The 24,607-nt window shown below is 36.5% G+C and overlaps 2 protein-coding genes across 6 annotated transcripts in view; one reads left to right on the top strand and one right to left on the bottom strand.

The window, feature by feature from the left end:
- grm4 (glutamate receptor, metabotropic 4) overlaps window positions 1–896 on the bottom strand; it is a 183,480-nt gene extending 182,584 nt beyond the window's left edge. For both annotated transcript variants that reach the window (XM_083529395.1, XM_083529396.1), the window contains exon 1: window positions 229–896. The gene's annotated coding sequence lies outside the window, so the exon portion shown is untranslated. The remainder of the gene's footprint in view (window positions 1–228) is intronic.
- Window positions 1–24,607, top strand: part of LOC310720288 (uncharacterized protein) — a 179,008-nt gene that overhangs the window by 146,154 nt on the left and 8,247 nt on the right. For 2 of the 4 annotated variants that reach the window (XM_083530762.1, XM_083530761.1), the window contains exon 2: window positions 23,744–23,771. In XM_083530762.1, the coding sequence (XP_083386888.1) occupies window positions 23,744–23,771 (28 nt within the window). Of the gene's footprint in view, window positions 1–18,466; window positions 18,638–23,678; window positions 23,772–24,607 lie in introns of those variants that run through there. The other 2 variants (XM_083530759.1, XM_083530760.1) reach the window with 2 other exon arrangements.

Genomic DNA, 24,607 nt, shown 5'->3' with positions numbered 1-24,607 from the left:
GTGCTGCCTTTCTGTCTGTTTTAATACGCATCAATCTTTAATGTTTTACCTGTACAAAATCTTTACACAAATACATGCATTAGAGGTTTGCTTATGTTTATGTATTACAAGTCACTTATTGATGTAATTTATTATTAGTATTTGTATTATTATTATTGTTGTTATTATTACTATTACTATTACTATTAATGTGTGTGAATTTCAAAGTTGACCCATTTCCCCACTCACCGTTACTGCGTAACGCTCACAAGACTTCCCGCATCATCTCATTTAGACTCGGACCAAAGCGGAATGTTTGCCGTCTTGTTAATCGGATGATGTTGTTCGACGAACTCCATCACTGGATCTCGATGCAATTCAAAAAAGAAAATCCCCCACCTCGGGATCCTGTTTAGAGAAAATAAAAGAGAACAAGAAAAAGAAGAGGAAAAAGCAAAAAAGAAGCTGTTGCGCTGTCCAGCTGGAGTGGTGCTGAAACGTTCTGGAGGCGCCGCGAGCACTTTCCATTTTCTCTCCACTGTCCGCTCACTGAGTCATGACTAACAGCGGCTTATCTACAAATGTAGAGACCGGAGAAGGCGGAGGTCTGTACCTGAGGCGCGTCACCGAGCCGAGGCTTCGTGAGCGATGCGCCAGTGCAGCGAGCGCGCGCGCGCGTGCACCCGCGCTGCTGGAGTGGGCGGGGCTATGTGTGAGGAGGGGTCGGTGGTGGATCGACGCGGCGTCGCTTTTTCGACGCCCACGGGCTCCGTTTTTGATTGTCAACACGAGGCTTGCAGTCGCCCAAGTTATTTGTTCAATTTACTTCAGGAGAGCATTACATGACATATCAATCCCATACGCTATTTCGTAATTGTGCATGCGACTAGTGTTTATAGTACAAAATCACCCCACATGTCCATCTTAAATGCTCCAAAATGAGAGACTGGTTTCAGTATCCTCGGGATGCACAAGCCTGGGAATGCTCATTAGCTGCACGGAGCCTCTCTGAAGCCAATTTTGAGATAACCCTATATCCTGTTAGTATGGTTCATGTGGGCGAAGTTACAGCATGCTAATGCAGTTTTCACAGTATTGCAAAAAATGGCTTTTTAAAATATTCAAGAGATGCATGTAACAGTATAATTCAACCAATTTCTGTACCAAAAGGCATGGTAGTAGGGAAGGGGGTGTTTTACCAAGACCTTTTTTTGGATCGGGTAATAATATCTAGTGTGCATTTATACATTGAATATGCACAATTAACTAGGAAAAGCAACCCTCAAAATGTAAATTCATGGTTATTCAGTTAAAACACTGGGAATTTTGATGATCGTGAAGGTGTCCGTTTGAGGTTATCACTCAATCGACAAGGAAAAGTACTATTTGTACTCTTTTTTTCTCAGGGTGTGGGTATTGTAGAACTCCCACGTATTCTGCTCAACCCCAGACTCACGTGTGTGTAATATGGCACTATAGTGACCCCTGCTGGTGCTAAAGCTACACGTGCAGTGCATCAGTGACGCGGTTGCTAGCATTGTGAAAATGATGGCAAAACAATTAGCAAATGTACTTTCAATGTACCTTGTTAACTCACAAAAATGACAAATTTATTTCTAGCCTCATCATAACACACACTTAACATTATTCATTTTCAAATATAAATACGCATTATATACCTCAGGAGGTACACCGTGGTTTCAAAGTGCAGTCACCCCTGTTTGGTTTATTTGAGTGTTTTCCCTGCACATCTAATTCAATAAGTCGGCTTATTAACTGAAATCTTTTTGATTTGAAGGCAATGTGAGCAGGAAAATATTAAAACTATACAAAAAAAGATAGTGATTAAAAAAAAAGAACAATAAGCATGTCAATGATTTTATATAGTTTTATAATAAATTGTTACAGTAGTACATCCTAAGTATGTATTTACATCATAATAATGTGCAATATATTATACATGGCAAATTTATAACCTTCATATATGAAAGGCTTCCTCACCTTTACCTCATGATGGGAAAATATCCACCATTTAATCGCTGTGTTTGGCTCACACCTGTGACTTCAAGAGATTGACACAACACCAGGATACAAAGATGTGAGTCAGATTGTGGAACCCCTGAGGGGAGCAAGTCAGGACAACACTGCATGTAGGTGATTGATGCTATTGCAGACTTCCCTTTCTGTTCTGATATGGTTCTCGTTCAGCTTGATTTACTAGACGGAATCCTTCGTGGAATGTGTACACTGCTGATCACCGAGAAGTGTCTCCTTTCTCTTCGTTGAATGTAGACAGTTGTGTATTGATATTAGGAGGCATCTAATGCCTTACTTTAGCTGTGGGTGTCTTGCATGTATATGCATGAAACTATGGTGGTGATAAAGCTCATATCTGATCCTTGGATAGCAAACTTAAGTCAATCCAGTTTTGTGACCAGCTTGTTTATCATATTGTCATAGAATAGTTGAACATAATCCCTTAACATTTTGTATAATCCTACTTAAAATTGTTATAATTTTTTACAAAATCACCCAATTCACTTAACAGAGCCTCTATGTGTGAATTTAAGAGTTGAATAAACCAAGTGTTTAAGGTATGTAAATAACTGGGCTCTTTTTAAATATCTTTTTAAATATTTATTCTTTAAAACACACACTTGAGCTCTTCAGTTGTACATAGTGGAACTGTTAAATATTACATATTATACTATTTAAAAAAGTGTGCATGTTCCAAGGAGAACCCTTCAAGAACCCTACTTTGACTGCTTGAAATGAACTTGAACTTGGAATGCAATGAACTTCCAGCAAAACTGCTTTTGCTATTGCAAGACGCTCCATTTGCACAGTAAATTTAGTGTATCCTGTAGAATACAATGCTTAGCTCTTGCTGTGTCTGATGATTAGCAGCAGCTTTACCAGAGGTTGGCTGGTGTTTATGCTGTTGGTGCTTATCCACCTTAAAATATTTTACAGTTCGTTTCTCAAGCTTCACTCTCCTTAGCATTTATTTTTTTAGGAGTAAAACAAAACTATTCTAGTTTTGGATAACTCCACTGAATATAGGTTATGTTAGTAAAACATCACATGTACATAAGGCACATTACATATATTAGCGTGTATGTTTGTGGTTTTATGTGGATTAAATTTTTCTTCAGTAACCCCTTTGGTTCACAGGAATACTGAACAAGATTACACCATGGATGGGATTTCACAGTCCATCACAGGATACGATTCATACACTCATTGACACCCAGGGGTAATTAAGCACAGCCAGTCCACCTGCTCACATGTTTTTTTTACCTACCCGAGAATGTCTACGCAGACCCAGGGAGAACGTGCAACTCAGACAACAACCTAACCAGGAACCCATGAAATGTGAAGCAGCAGTGTGACCTTATACATGAATTGAATCCTAATACACTTAGTGAGCACTTTATAAGGAACACCTGTACACCTACTTACTGATGCAATGATCTAACCAAAGCCAAACAAATGGCAGCAGTGCAATGCATTAAATTATTTAAATACAAGCCAGCAGCTTTAAATAATGTTCACATCTACCATCAGATTTGGGGACAAAATGTGATCTCACTGATATTGTCTTTGGCATGATAGTTAGTGCCAGATAGGCTGATATTTTCATTAGCTGCTAAATAATATTTTTATAACTGCTGATCTCTTGGGATTTTCACATGCAACAGCCCCTAGAGTTTTTTTGAATGGTGAAGTGAAGAAAAACATTCAATGTGAGGATGGAAATCCCTTTTTAATGAGAGAGAAAAACTGATTTAGACTCTGTAAAACTGTGGTGAGCAGAACAGCACCATGCAAACTTTGGGGCATATGGGAAAAACCAGAAGGAAACATTAGGTTTTACAGGTTTTGTCAGCCAAGAACCAAAAACAGAAGAACACTGGAATAATGCAGCCTGGTCTGATGAATGTTTTTAGACAGATGGAAGGGTCTGATTTTGGCTTCAAAAGCATGAGTCTAGGTAACTAACCTCAATAGCCTAGGCTGGTGGAGGTTGTGTAAACATTTATACTTTGTGTTTGTTAGAACTAGGGGTGAACACGAATAGTCAAAGATTTAATACTTCGATCGAAATAGCCTGATTTGTCTACCAGTCTCACAGTCGAATCTTTGCATAGGTGTAGAAACTGTAGAAAGAACATTACTTATAATCACACACTCCAGTGCTCATGTTAGTTCTCACTCTCCAGTGTTTTGTATTGTTTAAAAATTATGATCCAACTCTTGATGTCACCCAAATGAGGATGGGTTCTCCTTTTGAGTCTGGTTCCTCTCAAGGTTTCTTCCTCATAACATCTACAGGAGTTTTTCCTTGCCACAGTCGCCACCTTGCTCATTAGGGATAAATACACACAATTCACCTTGACTGTTGATTTCTGTAAAGCTGCTTTAAGACAATGTCTGTTGTGAAAAGCGCTATAGAAATAAACTTGACTTAACTTGACTTGACATGTGGTACTAAACAAGGATTGTGGCATTTTGTTTATTTGGGGGTGTTAAAATTAAGTTTTTAATAAATATTTTAACCACCCCTGTGACAAATTTAAGTTTTACTTTTCTTGATCCGTGATCGACACATGAGTATCTTGGGACAGGGATTAAAATATTTGACAATGTCTGGGATATTCTGTAATGGTATATTCCGTTCTAATTACATCTGTAAATAAATTTTTGATTGTTTTTTGATGCATCAGTGTTGCGCTGTACATAGGGGCAATTTATTTAACTTGATTTGCCGACGTGTGAAATGCAAATCCTATCTGTAGTGTGGCCTTTATTTTATTGATCAAAAAAGTTGTTTACATTTTCTTCTATACTTGTGTGGGATCTTTTGTATATCGTGGCTTTAAAATGTTAAGAGAAATATTTTAACTAATATTTATTCACATTGCCTTTTATTTCAATTTTAAAAAGATAAAAAGGCATTGTCAGTTCAATACTCACTTGACAGGCAGTTTTGGTTGCTTTATTAGAAAGTTGTTTCTGCGACACACACATATGATTCGACTCTCAGTCGATTATAATCACGATTTGACAATTCGACTATGTAAATCATTAGTTGGGAACACCCCTATTTAATGCCAATCAATGTTTGCTTAAATCCAATTGTTACTTTGAGAATTGTTCCTGATAATGTGCAGCTCTTCATAGCCACAATTTGCCCATCTACTAATGGATCATTTCAACATGATAATGAACCATGTCACAAAGCAAAGGTCACCTTTAACTTTTTTCATTAACATGACAATGAGTTCAATGTTTTTCAGTGGCCTTCCCAGTCCCTGGACTATAATCCAATAGAATACAATTGAATTGTGGTTGAACAGGATTTGCAACACGAAAGCACACCTGGAATATTTGCAGGAACCGTTATGCATTATAATGTTTCAAATACCTTGTGAAATCCATGCCACAAAGACTTGAGACTGTTTTGAAAGCAAAGGGAGGTCCTACCTAGTATTAGGTGGAGGTGGTAGCTCAGTTGTTTAGACATTGGACTTTGGATCAGAAGTTCACTGTTTCAAATCCCACCACTGACCTGCTGCTGGGCCCTTGAACATGGCCCTTAACCCTCCCCTGCTCAGTTGTAAGTTGCTTTGGATAAGGGTGTCTGCCAAATACTGTAAATGTAAATTAGTAAATGCCTTTACATAAAAATGCGTTTTATTTTTATAATTTTTTTTTGTTAAAATATGTGTAAGAGATTAGAAACGGCTCCAAATAAGGTACAGTGCTGTTGTATATTAGCTACAGCCTATCGCTTTGTGCACAGCCCGTGATTTAGTTTTGGGAAAAAGCTGTTATCAGATATAACAGCAAAGAAAACTCAGGCAACACTTCACAAAAAAATAGGTTTACAGTATGTATAAACAAAGCACCTTTAATCTGCAGAGCAACTGACTATAGCAGGAACTAAATAGTACATTGCCAGCCTTTTTGCACATTGTTATTACACTCTGTTGCCATTTGCAGTCTTCACATGCCAGATTGTAGTTCATGACCAAGGTTCCAAGTATGAGTGTTAACAATTTGCATGCAGTGCTCTGGGTTATTCAGTGCTTTTGTTAAAACTGGCATGTCACCTTGTATGTTGCCAAAGCCAGAACCACATACAAATAATTGACCATAGATTTTCTATTTGATAACAAGGAAACATAGCAAGTCTAGTTTTGCCAAACTGCCACTGTTAGACATGTGTTCGTGTATGCAAGCATATCACAGAAGGTCCTTTTCATTTGTCTAGCTAGACTTATTTTGCATGTACATTTAAACAATGGGACCCAACCAGTCTTCGAGGAAATGTCTTTTCTTGCCCAGCCCACTAGGCTTATTGCATTATTTTTAATAACATATCAGATCCCAACATGATCTCATCTAGTCCTGAATAAAGTCACTCATCCTTGTACAGGAATAAACATAGGTTACTGTAGCACTGAGGCAGTGATGCACGACATTAACCACTGCACTTATTTACTAAAGTTTTTTTCCTTGTAATACTATATATTTTTTCCTCCCTATTAGTGTTAAGTTCCTCATGAGATTTTGTATTCTAATTGGATTATGTTAATACTATGTGAAATGATTGCACTTACTCTACTTAATTCAAAATACTAATTAGAATTTTTTTCAAAGGAAATTAATATAATTTCATTGCTTCTGGTATAGATATTATGTCTATGTAAACTACAGTGAGGAAAATAAGTATTTGAACACCCTACTATTTTGCAAGTTCTCCCATTTAGAAATCATGGAGGGGTCTGAAATTGTCACCGTAGCTGCATGTCCACTGTGAGAAACATAATCTAAAAAAAAAATCCAGAAATCACAATATATGATTTTTAAACTATTTATTTGTATGATACAGCTGCAAATAAGTATTTGAACACCTGTCTATCAGCTAGAATTCTGACCCTCAAAGACCTGTTAGTCTACCTTTAAAATGTCCACCTCCACTACATTTATTATCCTAAATTAAATGCACCTGTTTGAGGTCGTTAGCTGCATAAAGACACCTGTCCACCCCATACAATCAGTAAGAATCCAACTACTAACATGGCCAAGACCAAAGAGCTGTCCAAAGACACTAGAGACAAAATTGTACACCTCCACAAGGCTGGAAAGTGCTACAGGGAAATTGCCAAGCAGCTTGGTGAAAAAAGGTCCACTGTTGGAGCAATCATTAGAAAATGGAAGAAGCTAAACATGACTGTCAATCTCCCTCGGACTGGGGCTCCATGCAAGATCTCACCTCGTGGGGTCTCAATGATCCTAAAGAAGGTGAGAAATCAGCCCAGAACTATATGGGAGGAGCTGGTCAGTGATCTGAAAAGAGCTGGGACCACCGTTTCTAAGGTTACTGTTGGTAATACACTAAGACGTCATGGTTTGAAATCATGCATGGCACGGAAGGTTCCCCTGCTTAAACCAGCACATGTCCAGGCACGTCTTAAGTTTGCCAATGACCATTTGGATGATCCAGAGGAGTCATGGGAGAAAGTCATTTGGTCAGATGAGACCAAAATATAATTTTTGGGTCATAATTTCACTAAACATGTTTGGAGGAAGAAGAATGATGAGTACCATCCCAAGAACACCATCCCTACTGTGAAGCATGGGGGTGGTAGCATCATGCTTTGGCTGTGTTTTTCTGAACATGGGACAGGGCGACTGCACTGTATTAAGGAGAGGATGACCGGGGCCATGTATTGCGAGATTTTGGGGAACAACCTCCTTCCCTCAGTTAGAGCATTGAAGATGGGTTGAGGCTGGGTCTTCCAACATGACAATGACCTGAAGCACACAGCCAAGATAACCAAGGAGTGGCTCTGTAAGAAGCATATCAAGGTTCTGGCGTGGCCTAGCCAGTCTCCAGACCTAAACCCAATAGTGAATCTTTAGAGGGAGCTCAAACTCTGTGTTTCTCAGCTACAGGCCAGAAACCTGACTGATCTAGAGAAGATCTGTGTGGAGGAATGGGCCAAAATCTCTCCTGCAGTGTGTGCAAACCTGGTGAAAAACTACAGGAAACGTTTGACCTCTGTAATTGCAAACAAATGCTACTGTACCAAATATTAACATTGACTTTCTCAGGTGTTCAAATACTTATTTGCAGCTGTATCATACAAATAAATAGTTAAAAAATCATACATTGTGATTTCTGGATTTTTTTTTTTAGATTATGTCTCTCACAGTGGACATGCACCTACGATGACAATTTCAGACCCCTCCATGATTTCTAAGTGGGAGAACTTGCAAAGTAGCAGGGTGTTCAAATACTTATTTTCCTCACTGTATATGTAAGATGCTTTCTGAATATCTGACCAGACTACACATATCTTTTTTTTTTAAAGCATTTAAACTACATTTCCAGTTTATTGACACTGAAATGCTTCAACATTAGAAGCATCTCCATTTATGAGCACCCCCATCCCGTGAGGGAGGCATCCGTCTTTAATGTTACACGACGAGAAGGAGCCCCCAACATGGGGCCCTGTGACAGGAACCCGGGTTCCTTCCACATGTCTAACGCCTGTAAGGCTCGCCACAAGACCTTAATTGTGTGGAGTAGGTTGCTCTTCCTGGAGAAACCTCTGGTCCTGAGCCACCACTGGCAAGGAGGAACACACAGCCTAAAAGACCAGTTGCCTTTGTTTTGCTTTTCCATTTTTTATTTTTTTCCACCGACTTACCAATACTTACCTGCGACAAACAAACAGACACACAGAACGCTTCCTGAACAAACAGAAGCAAGCATTGTCTCCATTGCATGTGCTTTAATAGCTTTCTGGTCATGACGTCACCCCACCGGTGACGGCAGGCTTTTCAGTTGCACTGATTACACACGTGGTTCAGAGCGTGGTCATGCAGAGGCGTTCCCAAAGCATTGTCGATGCAGCTTTGTATTCCTGAAGAAGAAGCGTAATTCAATATGCTTTAAATAGCAGTTTAAAGGGAAATGAGAACAATATAAGCAAGGGTTAAAAATTTGGAGAGTGTGCCATCTGGTGGTCTGGAGGGTAAATGGCATGTTATAATTGAGTGGGGCTGACAGAGGAAATGACAATGTTATAATGTATAATGTTTATTTTTTGTGTTATATGTTCTATATTCTTTCATTAATAATAATAATATAAAATAACTGGGTTTTGCAAACCTTTGGGTTTTTGGATAGAGACTCCGATGTATGAAAGGTGTTTATAATAAAAAAAACAAGCTATTTAACTTGACACTATATTCCCTATATAAAATGCAGAAATTCATGAACATTACAAGCTTTAAAGTTAATCAAATAAATACATATTTATTAGAATACATTTTAGAACATTTTTATGATTTTTTATTCCCTGTGTTACATGAATCCCATTATGTTTTTATGAATTCCAAATTCACCATTAAATCCATTTGTATCCAGAATGAAACAAAAGATTCCTGCCGGAGCTCTAATTTCACCACAGTACTATAGCCCTGCTCATTAATCTACTTTAGCTGACTAACTTCTATGAAAGCTATATTGTTTCTTTTATTTGTAACCATACTACGCAGTTAATTGTAATTATGAATATGTATAAAGGTTCATGTTTTGATAAATACAGAAAAATATGTCGGATTGTATGCTGGAGGTAATAAAACTTCATTTTAATTATGAAGATGCAAAAGTTACCAAAAGCTGCATTGTTTTATTTGAAAAACAATACTTTATATTATTGTGTTTAATGTGCCATTTGAAAAAAGCAAAAATATGAAGTTCTACAAAGTTTCACTTCACTTCTTTAATGTAATACTTTTCCCCAAATCCCAATGTAATTATATACGCCATTAACTAGCACTGTCAGAGACCAGTTTTCACTGGTACATACACATGTATGCATGCACACACACACACACACACACACACACACACACACACACACACACACACACACACACACACACACACACACACACACACACGTTATTCAAGGTGAGGTATTACGGGTGACCAGTGTATTATGATAGACAAAATAGTTTTGCCTATAGTTAAACCTAAGACTATTCTTAAACTCAATTGCTTCTTATAAAGACAGTCAAGCACACAAACATAGGCATACACATAGACCAACGTACAAATGCACACACACACACATACACACAGTCTCATATAAGCCATGTTGATAATTGGTGTTGGACCAGTTCTGATTACCTGCTGCTTGTCATCCTCTGCCGCTCCCCACTGAATGTTTACACTGACTCGATCAATCAATCAAATCAATGTTGACTACACTCCCAAATTTCTCCTGCATTGTGTTTCTGTCATTTTAGAATGTTTGACCTAACTGCTCTCAGCGGAAGGCACAGTCAGATATTTCAAAACAACTAAATAATAGGCTTTCTACCACACTCTAATTCTAAATGCCATGCTATACTTCTCAACTCTAACAGAGCTTAAATTTGGAGCAATTCAACAGTCATTTACATAATGGAACACATTTAAAACCAGTGTTTGTTGAATGTATTAGTTTGAAACTCAACACAATCACTGACTAGATTTTTGTTTTTCTATCCTTATCCCTGGTGTTGTCTTATCATTGGAATGTGTACACTCCCTGTCAGACAAAAAAACAACAACAACAAAAATACAGGCACTTACCTTTGCACTTTGCTCAGGGTTTGATTTTCATTTCCATGTTTTATTGTTACCTGGTGTTTAAAGATTGTTTGAGTAAAAAGAAAAAAAAAAGTCTGCACCTGAATCTGCTCCCTGCTACTTACATTGACAATGAGCAAATGGTCAAAATGAGTTCTATACAGAGAGGCACGATTGAGATGGTTTTGGCAAAATCATTGGTCAGACGATTAGCAAAATGCAGCTAATCGTCTGACCAATGATTTTGCCAAAACCATCTCAATCGTGTTTCTCTGCATAGAGGCTTTAAGCAATATATGAGTTATATGATAATTCAGTGATTTAAATACATATAAATGCTGTAAATGTATATACTATTATAAATTATATACTATAATTTTATTGGTCTTTTTCTGCCACCAATTTGGCTATTTGCCAAATTCCCATCAACGAGGAATATAAACAGTTACTGCTTATGTCACACCACAGAGCAGTGTAACACACTCAGAGGAAAATGCAGTCTATCCTCCTTCACATATATGAGCAAAAAATACGCCTGATTAGCCAGTATCACTATAACCAAGAGCATCCAATTAAATAAAAATATTAGGAATTCTAAAATCCCATTTTATTGTATTATATTTTTCAAAAAAAAAAATTTTTATATTACATGTGTGTATGAATATGTATAAAGAAAACAAGCAACTGATTAATTTTGTGGTGACATAGTTCTGTAACAAATCTGCATAATAAGCTGAATAAATTGATTAAAAATGCCACAAGTGTCCATAACGATATGCTTTTTTAATCTGCTGACTCATGACAGGCAAAGAAAACAGACTTCAGGCTTCATTCCTGCACAGAGACGCACGACACTGTGTGAATGTCACATCCCAGGTGCTTTGCCTCATTAGGGAGAATGACTTCTATTTTTCACTTTTCCTGTGAGAAGATCATTTGCTGCACACACACTAGGGTTAAAATGAGTTTAAAATGAAAAATGAGCTAACCTTTATACAATGCGTCAGAGCTACCATTAGAGCACCAGGCAGTATAATGGGTGCTGAATTTGCAGAAACTATAAAAAAAAAAAAGAAAAAAAAAAAAACCTCAAGATTGAATTTGCCTTCTATGTGAAGAATCAGTTCACTTATAGGAAGAAATGGAGACATGTAGTGATGGGGAGAAGCAGACTGAAAAATCAAGAAAGAAAAAGAGAGCGAGAGATAAAATATCCCTCACTTAAAATCAAGTCACTAACAGGAAATGGTTTCGACACAAAGATGTCTCTAATTTTAGCACAACCAGTGAGCCGATCTTCTGAAAGTTCACTGCATTGCATCATACTGCCTCAATGAGTCGATATGCTACAGGCTTCTCTAATGATACTGCTCCATTACTTACATTTCCTGCGGCCCTCTTGTGGACATTACACTGAATCCATTAGAGATTTCCAGAAATAGATAAATAAATAATAAAAAAAACAAGAAGAAGAAGCACGTACTGTATCTGCATTTGCAAAAATAAAGAATTAAATGACACATGAGATTTTTTTTTTTGGAGCAGATGTTCTTGAGAAGAAACTGAAGGAAAAATGTAGGTCGTTTTTAATATATTCTTGTGATTTATTTATTTTAGTTTGTAGCCTGAAAAGAAAATTGTGAATATGGAAACATATAATGATGAATTGTATAAAATTTTATATAGTCATTTTTAGTTTGTACTCAGGAACCAAATTCCTGGGCTTTAAAATACAAATGCATTTATACCGTATACTATTTAATATTTCTTTGTATTCCAGAAGATGATGCATGTATGTTTTGGCTTTGCATGTCACACTGGTAACTGGGTCTTACATCATATTAATATTAGGGCTGTCAATCAACTAAAATATTTTAATCACAATTAATCAATATGGGCATGGATGGGCTTGGACAAATATGGATGCTTTGTGCAAATGTATGTTTATTATTAGTGATCCATACTCAACATTAAGCATGAAGACAAAATATTCTTGTAAATGTTCTACAATTATGGTGTTTTAAATTACATAAATAATCGGGTGCGTTTGTGGACCCCAGCTAATTTGCATTAATGAGTTATTAACGCCTTAATTTTGACAAATCTAATTAATATATTAATACAAAACAAATTTCTAATTTTGTTACCTAATGAATGTATCCCGGCTGAACAACCACCATATAGAACACAAGCAAAGAAAAGATGATGATAATCAGGTGATCAGGAAAGTCTCTGTTCTCAGTCATGTTTACATCACTGACTCCCTCTGTCTCATCCACGTTAACACCATATTTCTTGTTGCCTTCTGCCTGCTCATTATTATCTTCATAAACTAGCCTACATCTGTGGTGTGTGAGAGCCAGGAAATGACACACCAGTGGTAGATTGAAAAGGGAAATAGGTTGATGGACTGAAAATGTGAAAAATGCACAATGAGTAAAAAAAATATTAAACAAATTTCACCAAGTAGATTAAAACTAAAGTAACGAGACTGTTTCGAAAATGTAAGAAGTAGAAAGTACAGACATTTGTGTAAAAATGTAATAAGTGAAAGTAAACATTTGCCCGTACTGTAAAGTACTGATACCAGAAATACTTACTCTACTCTATACTTACTCTATACTTAAGTACAGTAACAAAGTATTTGTACTTCATAACTTCCCACCTCTGCTTCCCAGAATGAGGAATCACTGCCTTGAGGTGAAATTACATTCTTGTTAGTTTGTGAATGTAAATGAAGCAACACTATAATCCCTAATTGTCCTGTATTTAAGTAATGTTACAGTTTTGGTCAACATGTTCACCCTCTATTACAATTTGAAAAGATAGTCACCTTCATTTATTTGAAAATATTTTTCGGTCCCAACACTACAATAATTCAAGCTCAAACTTGAACATCAACCCCTTATTTAGCATCTAAAAGGATCCTCTTTGTATGGTTTGTTTAATTATTGTCTTTGTTTATTGTCATTTTTATCTCTATTGCATCCAAGGCAGCTGTGTTTTGCAGCTACAATAATAAAGCTTGTATCTTACATCCATATGATGTGTTGACTGCACCAGTCTGAAGAATGATACTAGTAATATTCACAGCGCCTATTGACTTCTTCATTAATCTTAGTGCTGCACTTACATCTATTTAACCACAGAAGGCAGCATTGTTTTCTTACTTCGCTATTAGTTTGTTTTTTTCTTTGAAAAAGAAAAAAAAGGCATGATAGAACCATCATTTCCTGAATTACCCCTGACCTGTTTCAACTTCCCCTGAACACTTTTTTCCCTTTAATTTTTACAAGCGCCACAGCATACCTCTGCCAGTGCATCCAGATGTTAGATGCTAAAGTATTAGAAAACAAACAGTAAAAAGCTACATGTAAATTACGTTTTACATTTTTCCACCAGTCAAGCATGGGAGAAAAACCAATCTTGTCATTTGCACAAAGCATGTTGGCTTCCTTCCTACACGTGGTAATAGATATTGAATTAGTAGGTTTGAAATGTTAAAATTAGACCATGATGTGTTTTGTTGGTTTTGATTCTCCACCAGAGGGGTAATTAGTCTCTCTCTGGCATCCAGCAACTGTGTTGTTTTTTGCACTATGCTACATCAGCATAACACAGACCATTGTGTGTCTCTGACCCTGCTGTGATCAGATCCTTCAATCCAGCTACCTGCTGTTGGACAGCTGCCAAGAGCCAAACTGAAAAAAAATAAATGCAGCAAATACACCTGATGCTGTATTTATGTCACAGTACACTTATACTGTCTTTGATAATAGATTGTAGAGGGTGGAGAGCAGATTAAAAAAGATTTGGTTCAGTTTTGAAAAGAATATGGACAATTTAAATAAAGTAATAAAATGTAATTTATTCAAACACACTGGTTCCGGAGCCAATGGGTGTGAAGCAGGAATTCACCCTGAATGGGATGCCAGTTTTTCAAAGCAATGAACACACATTCACACATGTGTGAATGTGGGGGGGTATGCACCAAAATTGGGAAAATATATACCCACAGAGCTGCAAATATCACAGTCAATTGATTAGAAAGTTAGTGGTGGTTTCATTTCATTCTTACCACATCTACTATCCAATCTGATCTTTCCTCAGGGCTGGCTTTGTATACCCCACACCACTTACCTGGTCATGGTGAAATGGAACTCGTTTGCTAGATGCTCTTTGTTGCAGGCTAGCAGCCGGTGGCTCACTCAAGAAACTCGGGTGATTTTAAATTCGATTTTGAAATCTGGATTATATGAACATGTGCAGCTTAGGTACATCGAGGTGATTGTTGTTGCTATATCACCAGGAACTCAGAGCTTTGCAGGAGCCCTGAGTAAGATCTTTGCATTGTGCTGTTCCTTAAAAGCCAACCATACACACATAGACAAGATGCTGTATTGAAAATTTACTTTTCTCTCAAAACTCCCTTTTCTAACAATCTCTTCTGAAAGAAAAAGTTTGAAAAACAAATATTTTGTTGATATTCTCACCTTGAATGCATATGAGTCTGGAGAAACCTTGTAGTTTAAGGTTTCTGTGCAATGTTTTCCAGTTTGAACCTTTCAGTATTCTTTACAGTGTTTCATGAAGGCAAAACTCTGAAGTGTTTTTTGTTGTGCGCTGTGCATACCCTGTAGTGCTACTTAAACTAATCATTAATCATTCATTCCTCAGGCAACTGTTCATCGGTCGCAGAAGAAAGACGCAGGGGATTCTAATGTCTAAACAGCAACTGTGGTCACAAGGTGGTGAATATGATCGTCATTGTTTATAGGCAGCCTGGAGCATCTTTCTCTACAGTGACATGCTTCTCTTGAAGTTTTTTTTTTTCTACCTGGAATTCAATATAAATCTTCTCCAGTTGTATTAGTTTGAGTCATTTCCAAACAACATTCCAGTGAGCACTGATGTGGCATAGGTGATGACATAGTATATCAAGGTAATTCTCAATCTCCTTGTCCCCTGAAGGAGAGTAAAGCACTAGTTAGTTATGTACAAAATATATTAACACAAAATTTGCAACGTATTACTGTTCTGCTAAAATAGTATCAAACTAGCAATACTGGGTAATAAAGATCCATGACTGTGGCATGTATCACAAATACTGCATCACACATCACTTACATACTTTGTGAAATGGTCTTAGCATGGAGTAAATAACATTTATTTAAAGGGGTAAACTCTGCAAATTCAACACATGTATTAGTCAACAAATCAGAACACTTGTTTCAAAGAAGATATCTGACACACAAAATGCTTCCCTTTGTTAGCTAGCTAATCGACTGGTATAAATGCTACATGGAAGAAATTACACTATTACTCTTACTGCAATATATTTAATTATTTTGTGTAACTGCAAAACATTAGTAGAAAGAATTAAGCACTGGTTTAGCGCCACAGAACATTATTTATTCACTGGTAGAGTACTTAAATCATCAATTTTTATTAATTAATTTTTTTTACATTCCTGTATAATGTCCAACAGTAACTCTACAGGTTATTCTTACAGGCAATCAACACCTACTGGTTGAATGTATGTAAAGCATTGGGAAAATATTGTTTAGGGAAAATACTAGGTAAACCTCTAATATTAAGCTGCTCGCTTAAAACCTAGTGAACCATTTTGACTATTAATGTCATAGTCATGCCTGTTTTTGAATATATCAGGTTTAAGTAAACTAATTTATATATTGTTGCATATTAAGACTAATAATGACTAATTATGAATATCGAGAAATGTGGATTTTTCTTAAGTTAATGACTGACAGGCAACACACAAATACTGAGAGAAAAAGATTATAAATGCTTTTAAGTGCTATACCAATTTTCTTATTATTATTATCAATCATAGGGGATTTCATTTATAAAGTTTAAAATATGAAATATTAACAATTAAATGTAGTTTGCTCTCCATCAAAATATAAAGAAAGAGTCCAACTTTCCAGACTATTTTTTCCAGTCTGCAACAGTACATAGTTTATAACAAACATATATAATGTAATTAAAAGTGATTCTCCTTTAGAAGCTCTTGTGGGTTTCTTTAGAAGGTAATGTCTTTGTTGTGCTTTTCTCAGTAAGGTGCAGGAGTTCAAGGTCTACCAATAGTTGCCTGTAATGTGCACTTCAAGAGACTTGGAATTGTGTACTTCCTAAACTGCAGTATCACCAATGTGGAGGGGGATTTGAGGTGTTTGTTTCTTCCTGTAGTCCACAATTACTTCCTTCATCTTGTCCCCATGACCTCGACTTGGAAGTGGAAGAAAACTCATGGCTGGATAGATAGATGTTTACATTCAGTGAGAGATTGTTTTCCCTACAGCAAAGCTCTAGCTGCCTCACCTGCACTCTGTAAGATGCTTTATCATGATTGTAGATGAGCCCCCTTGCCATTTTACCATTGGGCAAACCTGATATCGTTTCCAGGATATCATGTTTGAGTAAGCAGAGTGCATTGCAGAGGATTTATAACACAACCTTGGGGATTTGGAGTGTTCAGATTAATTGGCTGGCATAGATTGTTTCAATCCTGACTGTCAGAGGCCTGTTGCTCAGACAGTAAAGAACCCATTTACTATTTACTGTACAAAGGTATGGGTTCAGTGCTAGTGAACAGAGTTTATTGATTAGTTGCATGATAATGATGCTGTTAACACCAAAACAAAATCAATAAACAGGACTTCTAGACATACTTATTCTACAGGAGAAATATGGCCAAATATATAACAGGGATTAGAGGTTTTTCAGTGGAATAATTTCTTCACTAAGCATATTGCTGTTGTGCAGTGATGGTGGGTGTTTTTAATGTGAAGTGTGTCCACCCTGTAGAAGCACTGGTGATAGCCAGGTGATAGACATTTTTGGTATGGGAATAATTCTAGCGGATTTTAAGTATGTAAGAGCTTTATTCTGTGTTCAAGACATATTAAAGATGTCTTTACTATCATGTTGAATGTGGAGTTTATGTAGGAGAAAAATGAATTCATGTCTAACGTTCTTTTATGTTTCAGGTTAAAATAAAAAACATAATCCCCACAATGGAAAGTGGCTCAATTTTAATTTAGATTTATGGCTCCATATGATTTTATAGATGAGGAAAAAGAACATAGCCTAACATTCTTTTTTTAAACAGGTAATATTTTGCAAAACAATGGCTACTAAATTTAATATCATAGCTACCACTGAGCACTAACATGAATAATACCTTTTCAGCAAAATATCTGTATGATAAATATTTCAGCCTTTAATGGCCACTACATAACTGGCAGATGAACTGAGAGATCAAAGGTTTAACAGTATTTCTGAAATAACATTTATGTCCAGTAATTGCACTATAATGGTGTTCACTAAAGGTCACATTCATATCAGCTAGCACTCTGAGTTAGAGAAACTGAATGAAGTACTAGAGGTCTGCAGGAGAAGAAATAGAAAGTCGATCTGGTGTCATAAGATTTTATCTGATCATATCTAATGTTTCCTCTTGTAATTTCTCTGTGTTATTTTCAGTGGAACTGTATTACAATTATATATATATAAAGAGCTCCTGAAATGCTCTCCTGAAACCTCCAAATATTTGCTCCTTTTGGGGAAAAATCATGATTATGATTGAAAAAATGTTTGATTTAAAGTTCAAAACATGTCTGATTTAAACTTCATATTTTTTCCATTTTGGGCTTGGCCCTTTGTTTTGCCAATAGACTGTACTCGATGACTCAAAAATAGTGGCAGCATGATGAAGGAGGGTTAAAGTAAGGGTTAAAGTAAAATAGGGGGTGTGGAAAGTGGCAGTTGGGGGGTTGGGGTATATAAAGCAGCCTGAGCACAAACCATGCTTTAGTCTCTCTTTGCCTCTCATTGAGCAACTAAACCTGAAGCATACTCTTTAATACTGAACAGGCTTCAGCAAGGACATTCTCAAGATGGAAACGTTTAACTGGAAAAAAACAAACTGCCATATTATTCTCGCCCTGGCTTCAGTCATCTGTGCCGATGTTTTGCGAGGTGAGTATTTTCACTTGATTTTTAGCTGTGGCCGAGCTGTAGCCCGCTTGTGTGCCTCTGCTTGGAGGAAAGAGGGTGGGGTCACACATGAAGAGAGGCTGCATTCAAAAGTTTTCTCCTCTCTTGCAAAACCGTTACATGTGAGCTCTTGTATTGTAGAAGCCTTAAACAGCCATTATTGGTACAGACTGTAAAAAGCATTGTAATTTTTTTAATTATAATTCAGTGAAAGTTGGCCTGGACTTCTAAATATATATCTATTTTTGTTCACATTTTTTAGTCATCTTCTTTGTAACCAGAATTCTCAAGGACCTCAAAAAGATCTCTGATTGTATAGGCCAGAAATGCAGTTGTATACATTTAAAATACATTAAAATACATTTTGTAATTTTTGCATTTTTGATAGCTTGTGGATAAATCTTTTTTAATCTCTAAATGTTTTAAAGCTAAAGAGAACATGTATGTGTTTATAAACTGGGGCTTGGTCACCTTATATGTTACCCATGGGCATCAATGTCCCAAACATTCCAGGGTTTCATGAAGCGTTTTTGTGTAATTGCTTCCTACTCTTAAACAAATGTGGCCTTTTCACCTAAAGGTAACTTTCTTTTTGGGGCTAAATCTCATATTCTCATAAAACTAAATCTCATATTCACCAAACAAGAATTGGTTGCAGTGTAAACAGGATATCAATCTCCAGTAATTCATTAATGTGATCTCAAGCACTTCTATAGGCTATGGGAATTCAGTTCTATAACAATCTATAGAGGACTCTGATATTTCTCCTGATAATGGCATTTTGGCAGTGAATGAATGGCAGAAATATAAGACTCAGGCTTCTTTCTACATCATTATAGCTGTATTTCTCAGTCTCTAAAACCTTCTGGAGACCACGTTCATTTCCTAAAATAGGGGGAGGTGAGTGGAGTGATCAGGGGTCACAGTAGGCATGGTGGGAGAGAGAGACAGATAAGTCCCAGGCTCCTTCTACTCCCCCACCCCCGCCTGTAATGTTTCAGTTTTCAGCTTCAAATTCCATTATTCTTCAGGGAACCCTTACTATGGAGGCAAACCATTTGGCTTTCTATAATGTGATCTTGTGAATGATTCAGTTATTAAAAAGCTTTTTTTTTTTTTACAAGAATATTAACTATGAAGGAATGTGGACAGTATAACTTCCCCAAGTTATCCTTTCAGACAAACTGGGATATTTAGGGATGCAGGGGAAACAAGATAAATAAATTGTGGCTTGACTTTTTAACGCAAAACATAACACTCCTGACACATTCTCGAATATTGTCCTCTTTGGATGAACACCAAACGTACATATGCATGCAGGAGGTTTGCAGATCTCTAGAGTATACAGGACTGACGTCAAAGATATATAAATTGAGGATTTGTTTATGTTCTCTTCTGTCTCCTCTTGCACTGCTCATTGTAACTTCATAACAGTTTAGAGGTCAAGCATCTGGAACTTAAAAAGGCCAATATTTTGGTGGTTGGGGATTACTGATTAATCATGTTAGCACCTATTTCCATGCTTCAAGTTTTGAAGTTTACAATCCATTACAATTCAAGTTTTTCTTCATAAGAGACCGGAGTCTAGTAATAGTCTGTTGTGTTAGTTAGTGTTTTTCAAATTACATTTGAATCCACACTCGTATATTCTCCTCTGTCTTAACATTATTGAGATGTAATGTAAAATAAAAAGCTTCTCTGTGAATGTTTTATTTATGTATTCATTTCTGTGCCACTTCCTCCACATATATCTGGCTGAACATGCCTCTACCCAGTACAAAGTGTGTGTTTAAATCAGTAACAGATGAGATGCATGGATGAGATGAATAACTAAATTGGGCAGCCTGACTGTGGAGTGCAGGTTTTTAGTTCAAAACATGTGGAAATAAACAGGATATAAAAGTAATCATTTTAGCTTTAGCAGTTATTATTATTATTATTATTATTAGTAGTAGTAGTAGTAGTAGTAGTAGTAGTAGTAGTACAGTATTATTAATGTGCAATTGGTATGTATAATATTGCTTGGTTGCATGCAAATAGTGAAAGCTGTGTCCTGGCTTAGATAAACCCCCATACATCCTTCCTTTTCCAATTTCTCAATTTCCACTGGCACAGAGATAAATGGCATCAATTCCATTCACATTACTGAGGCATTCTGGGGCCAGGGTGTTGACACATTCCACAACTGGGAATTGTATTTGGGTTTTGGTAGAGGTAAATAAAAGGTAGGTGTGATAAGTTGAATTGTAGGTTAAATTCTGTTTGTAGGGTGGGATTGGGGGCCTTAAATAGTTCTGTGTGGTGGTGGGAGTTTTTGGGAGTGTTGACTTTTTGAACCACAGGCATGAACATGTGTGTGGCCCCTTCCATATATATATAGCATGGACCATTGGTATGAATAACTAATAGTTTCCATGTTATCAGTTTAATCAACTTGATAAAGTATGATTGCCTTGAAAAAGAACAAGAAATGGGGATGTTTTCAGATGTCTTAGTTGCCTTGGATGTGTGCCATGTCTGCTTCTTTTGTTTCCTTTCCTTTTCATCCACATTTTATATTTTGTTCTCTAGCTTTTGGATACTGTTTTTTTTAAGAAGAAGAAAAACACTGCATAATATAGATAAATAGGATAAGATTGAAAGATTGTTAGACCTTCTGGGGTGCAAGAGAACAAAAGGGGTCATTTAGTAGCATGAATTATAGCTGAGTAAGCCAGCAGAGGTCTTTGCCTTAAGGTAGCAATCATGTAGGTTGTATGTGTGTAAGATTGTAGAGATCTCTATGGCAATTTGCTTGTAGGATTTATGCAAATTTAACCAAGACTTTCTAAATACAGCTATATATCTAAATAAATATTACCCAGAAACATTTGTAGCATAGCATTGAATAAAAGTGAGATCTAGGGAAAAAGATATTAAGATATTAAAGCTTCCAATAAAGGTTGTAGTTTTCCGATCTGATGAAGAAAACACTCTTGTAGGGTTTTACATTTATTTTTAAAGTGGAAAATGGAACCAAACCACATAATAGTGGCACATACACACAGCATACATCTAAATGTTTGTGCCATGGATATGCTTATGGGAAGGAATGCAGTGCAGGGAGGGACACGGGGTGGTAAGCTGGAGGAATGGGTGTGTCTCTGTGGTCATGTCCAGGCTTTGACATCAAGGGTGTCAAGGCCATTCAGCATGAAAATGAAACCTTTAAAGATTACTGGCAACAGTTCGAACATTGCTTGGCACTAAAGGACAAGTGAGTTCATGGATCACTCACTCCCCAGACTGTCACAAGTGTATGGAAAGCTACTGTATAGCAACTTAATACATGTGTCCTGTATATAGGTAGTTATAAAGCAGCAAAAATAAAGTTTTTATCTTTCGAAGGTCAGAAGTTTATTTTGGAAGTGCCCTAAGATTCAGAAATCAATATACAGCAGAAACAGATAACAATAAACCTTTACAGTTACTTAATTATTTTAAAGTTTCATTTAGCTGTGTTTCACGTTCACCTTTACAGACTTACATTTTGTAGATAAAAAAATATTCTAAATAAGCTACACCCAAGTTATACGAATGAAGCATGCACAAAAAGCATATGTACAGACCTGCTTCATGTAAATTTAAGTTGAAATTAGGCCGTTAATGAGCAGGAAAATAAACATTCTTTGATCCAGTGGCTAAGCAAGAATCCAGTGTGTGTTTGTGTGAATGCCTGACCAATGAGGTCACACTGAGAAGGGGGTGCTCAGGAAATGGGTGAGTGGAATGGAATATGGCAGATGCGTTCAGAACACATGCCTCGATCATTCTAATATTTTTGTGGAATAAGTGCTGCTGTGTGAATTTCAATATTGTTCACGTCAGTTTATCAGGTTCAATAAAATAGGTGATAGCTATGCAATAAGAAGTCAAATCTTTACCAGGCTTTGATTTAAACAGTTGTTATTAGCATTTTTCTTTCACAGTGTTCTGCAAATATTTCACACTGGCCTCATAGATCTGATAAGTCACTCCTATAAATTTTATATTCTGTTGCCCTCACTATTATAGAATGCGTTTCCTCACACATAAGTGTGTTACATTTTTCACACTTCTCAATGTCTCATTGGAACACTGGCCCAATCAGTGGGGGAATCAAGCAAACCCTCTGTCTTTCAGATGCAACATGTTTTAGAAAAACAGTCATTAAAATCAACACCTTCTGCCATTTATAATATCCCCACAGGGACTGATAAAATGTATTCCAGTTGATTTTCGTTTTATGAAAAATAAGTCTTGATGCAGACTGAGACCCCTGAGAACTGAAACTCCCTCACAATGTATAAAAATTCAAATGCATGAGGATTTCCTAGGATTTTATGTGAATTATTTGTAAACAAAAATGTAAAAAAATAGGTTCACAACTAAAACCCCACATGTCACCATCACCCACCCACCACCATATAATAACCAAGAAAGTATGTCTTCTCAAAATAATTAGTATTAAGAATTTTCCAAGAGAACACAACAAATGCTGTACAATAGCTCAACAATACTGTAATAGCATCACAATGGGCACAATGTTACAAAAGGTCACCATGGGTCAATTAGCACTTTCCTCCAAGTTTGATGAAGTGTTTTTATCTTAAATGTCACAAACTATAAGATTAAAAAAACAATTTTTGCTGTGTAAAACGTACATCTTCGTATGGGTTGCTTTGTAAAATATATCTCCCCAATAGGGGGTGCCATATCCACTTAAAATAAGGAAATTTCTTTAGACATCATTTCTGTTTTTTCAAGCTAAGATACATTAAAGACTTTCAAGTCTAGAACATTGCTGTGGTATTTGTTGATGTTCTGTATTACTGTATATCATATCACTCTATTAGGCACCTATTTCTGTCATTTTTTTAAATAAGACCAATAAAGCAATGCTGCAGATTAAGAATAAGCATATGGATTTTTCCTATGATAATGACATTGGCAATGTTTTCTTTATAGTATTTCACTATGTATATAATCTGTCCTTAAACACCAGGTGTGAACTGCCAAGAAAACACCATTGCACATGCTCACACTGATGACAAACTTAAGATGAATGTACGTGGAGATGGCATTCCACCAACACCAGGTAACAGACCTTAAAACACTTGTTAACATTTTTTTTTTTCTAATTTAATGTCTTACTATTTAATTTATATGTCTTGCACTGAGGAGATGCTTCCATCTAGATGCTGACATAAAGCTCAGATCAGTGTTGCAGTGATGGTTGACATTCTGCAAGTTTCACTCATATCCACACATGATCTATGGAGCTCAAACAGAGTGACCAACAGGTTCTTGGTTACCTGTATACCAAGGCCCTTCTCCCCCACACAATTGATAAGTTTGGCCAGGAGGAAGTGTCCCTGTTGTAAAAAATTGTGTAGGCCATTGTGCACTTGGAAAGCTTCAGTGTAATAGTTATTTTTGTAGCTTTCTCCAGACCTCGACAGAATCCTGTCTCTGAGCTCTGCAAACAGTTAATTTGACAACATGATTTGTATTTTGCTCTGATTTGCATTTCCAGCTGTTAGACATTATATAAACAGATGTGTGCCTTTCCAAATTATTTTCAATGAATTGAATTTGCCATAGGTAGGGTCCAGTCAAAGTCTGAAAGCATTTCAAAGACCAGAGAAAAGGGGTTCTCCTAAGCTGTGTTTCAAGTGTCATAGCAAAGGATCTGGACACTTATGTTATTTTTTAATTTAAGTTATTACAGATCTGGTTTTGTTTTGTCATTATGGAATAGGGAGTGATGTGAAAAAATTCCCCATGGAGAATTCTGAATACTTTTGAAATGTACTGTGTGAAAACTTCATCCAAGAATCAAACACAATATAGTTTGTAGGTAATTAATTGCTTGAAAGGAATCACTATGAACCTTAATTGCGTTAACAAAATAACAATATGGGTATATTCAAA

The sequence above is a fragment of the Silurus aristotelis genome (genome assembly GCF_946808225.1).
Source record: "Silurus aristotelis genome assembly, chromosome: 2".
Classification (NCBI taxonomy): Eukaryota; Metazoa; Chordata; class Actinopteri; order Siluriformes; family Siluridae; genus Silurus; species Silurus aristotelis.
This window is presented reverse-complemented; position numbering and strand designations above follow the sequence as displayed.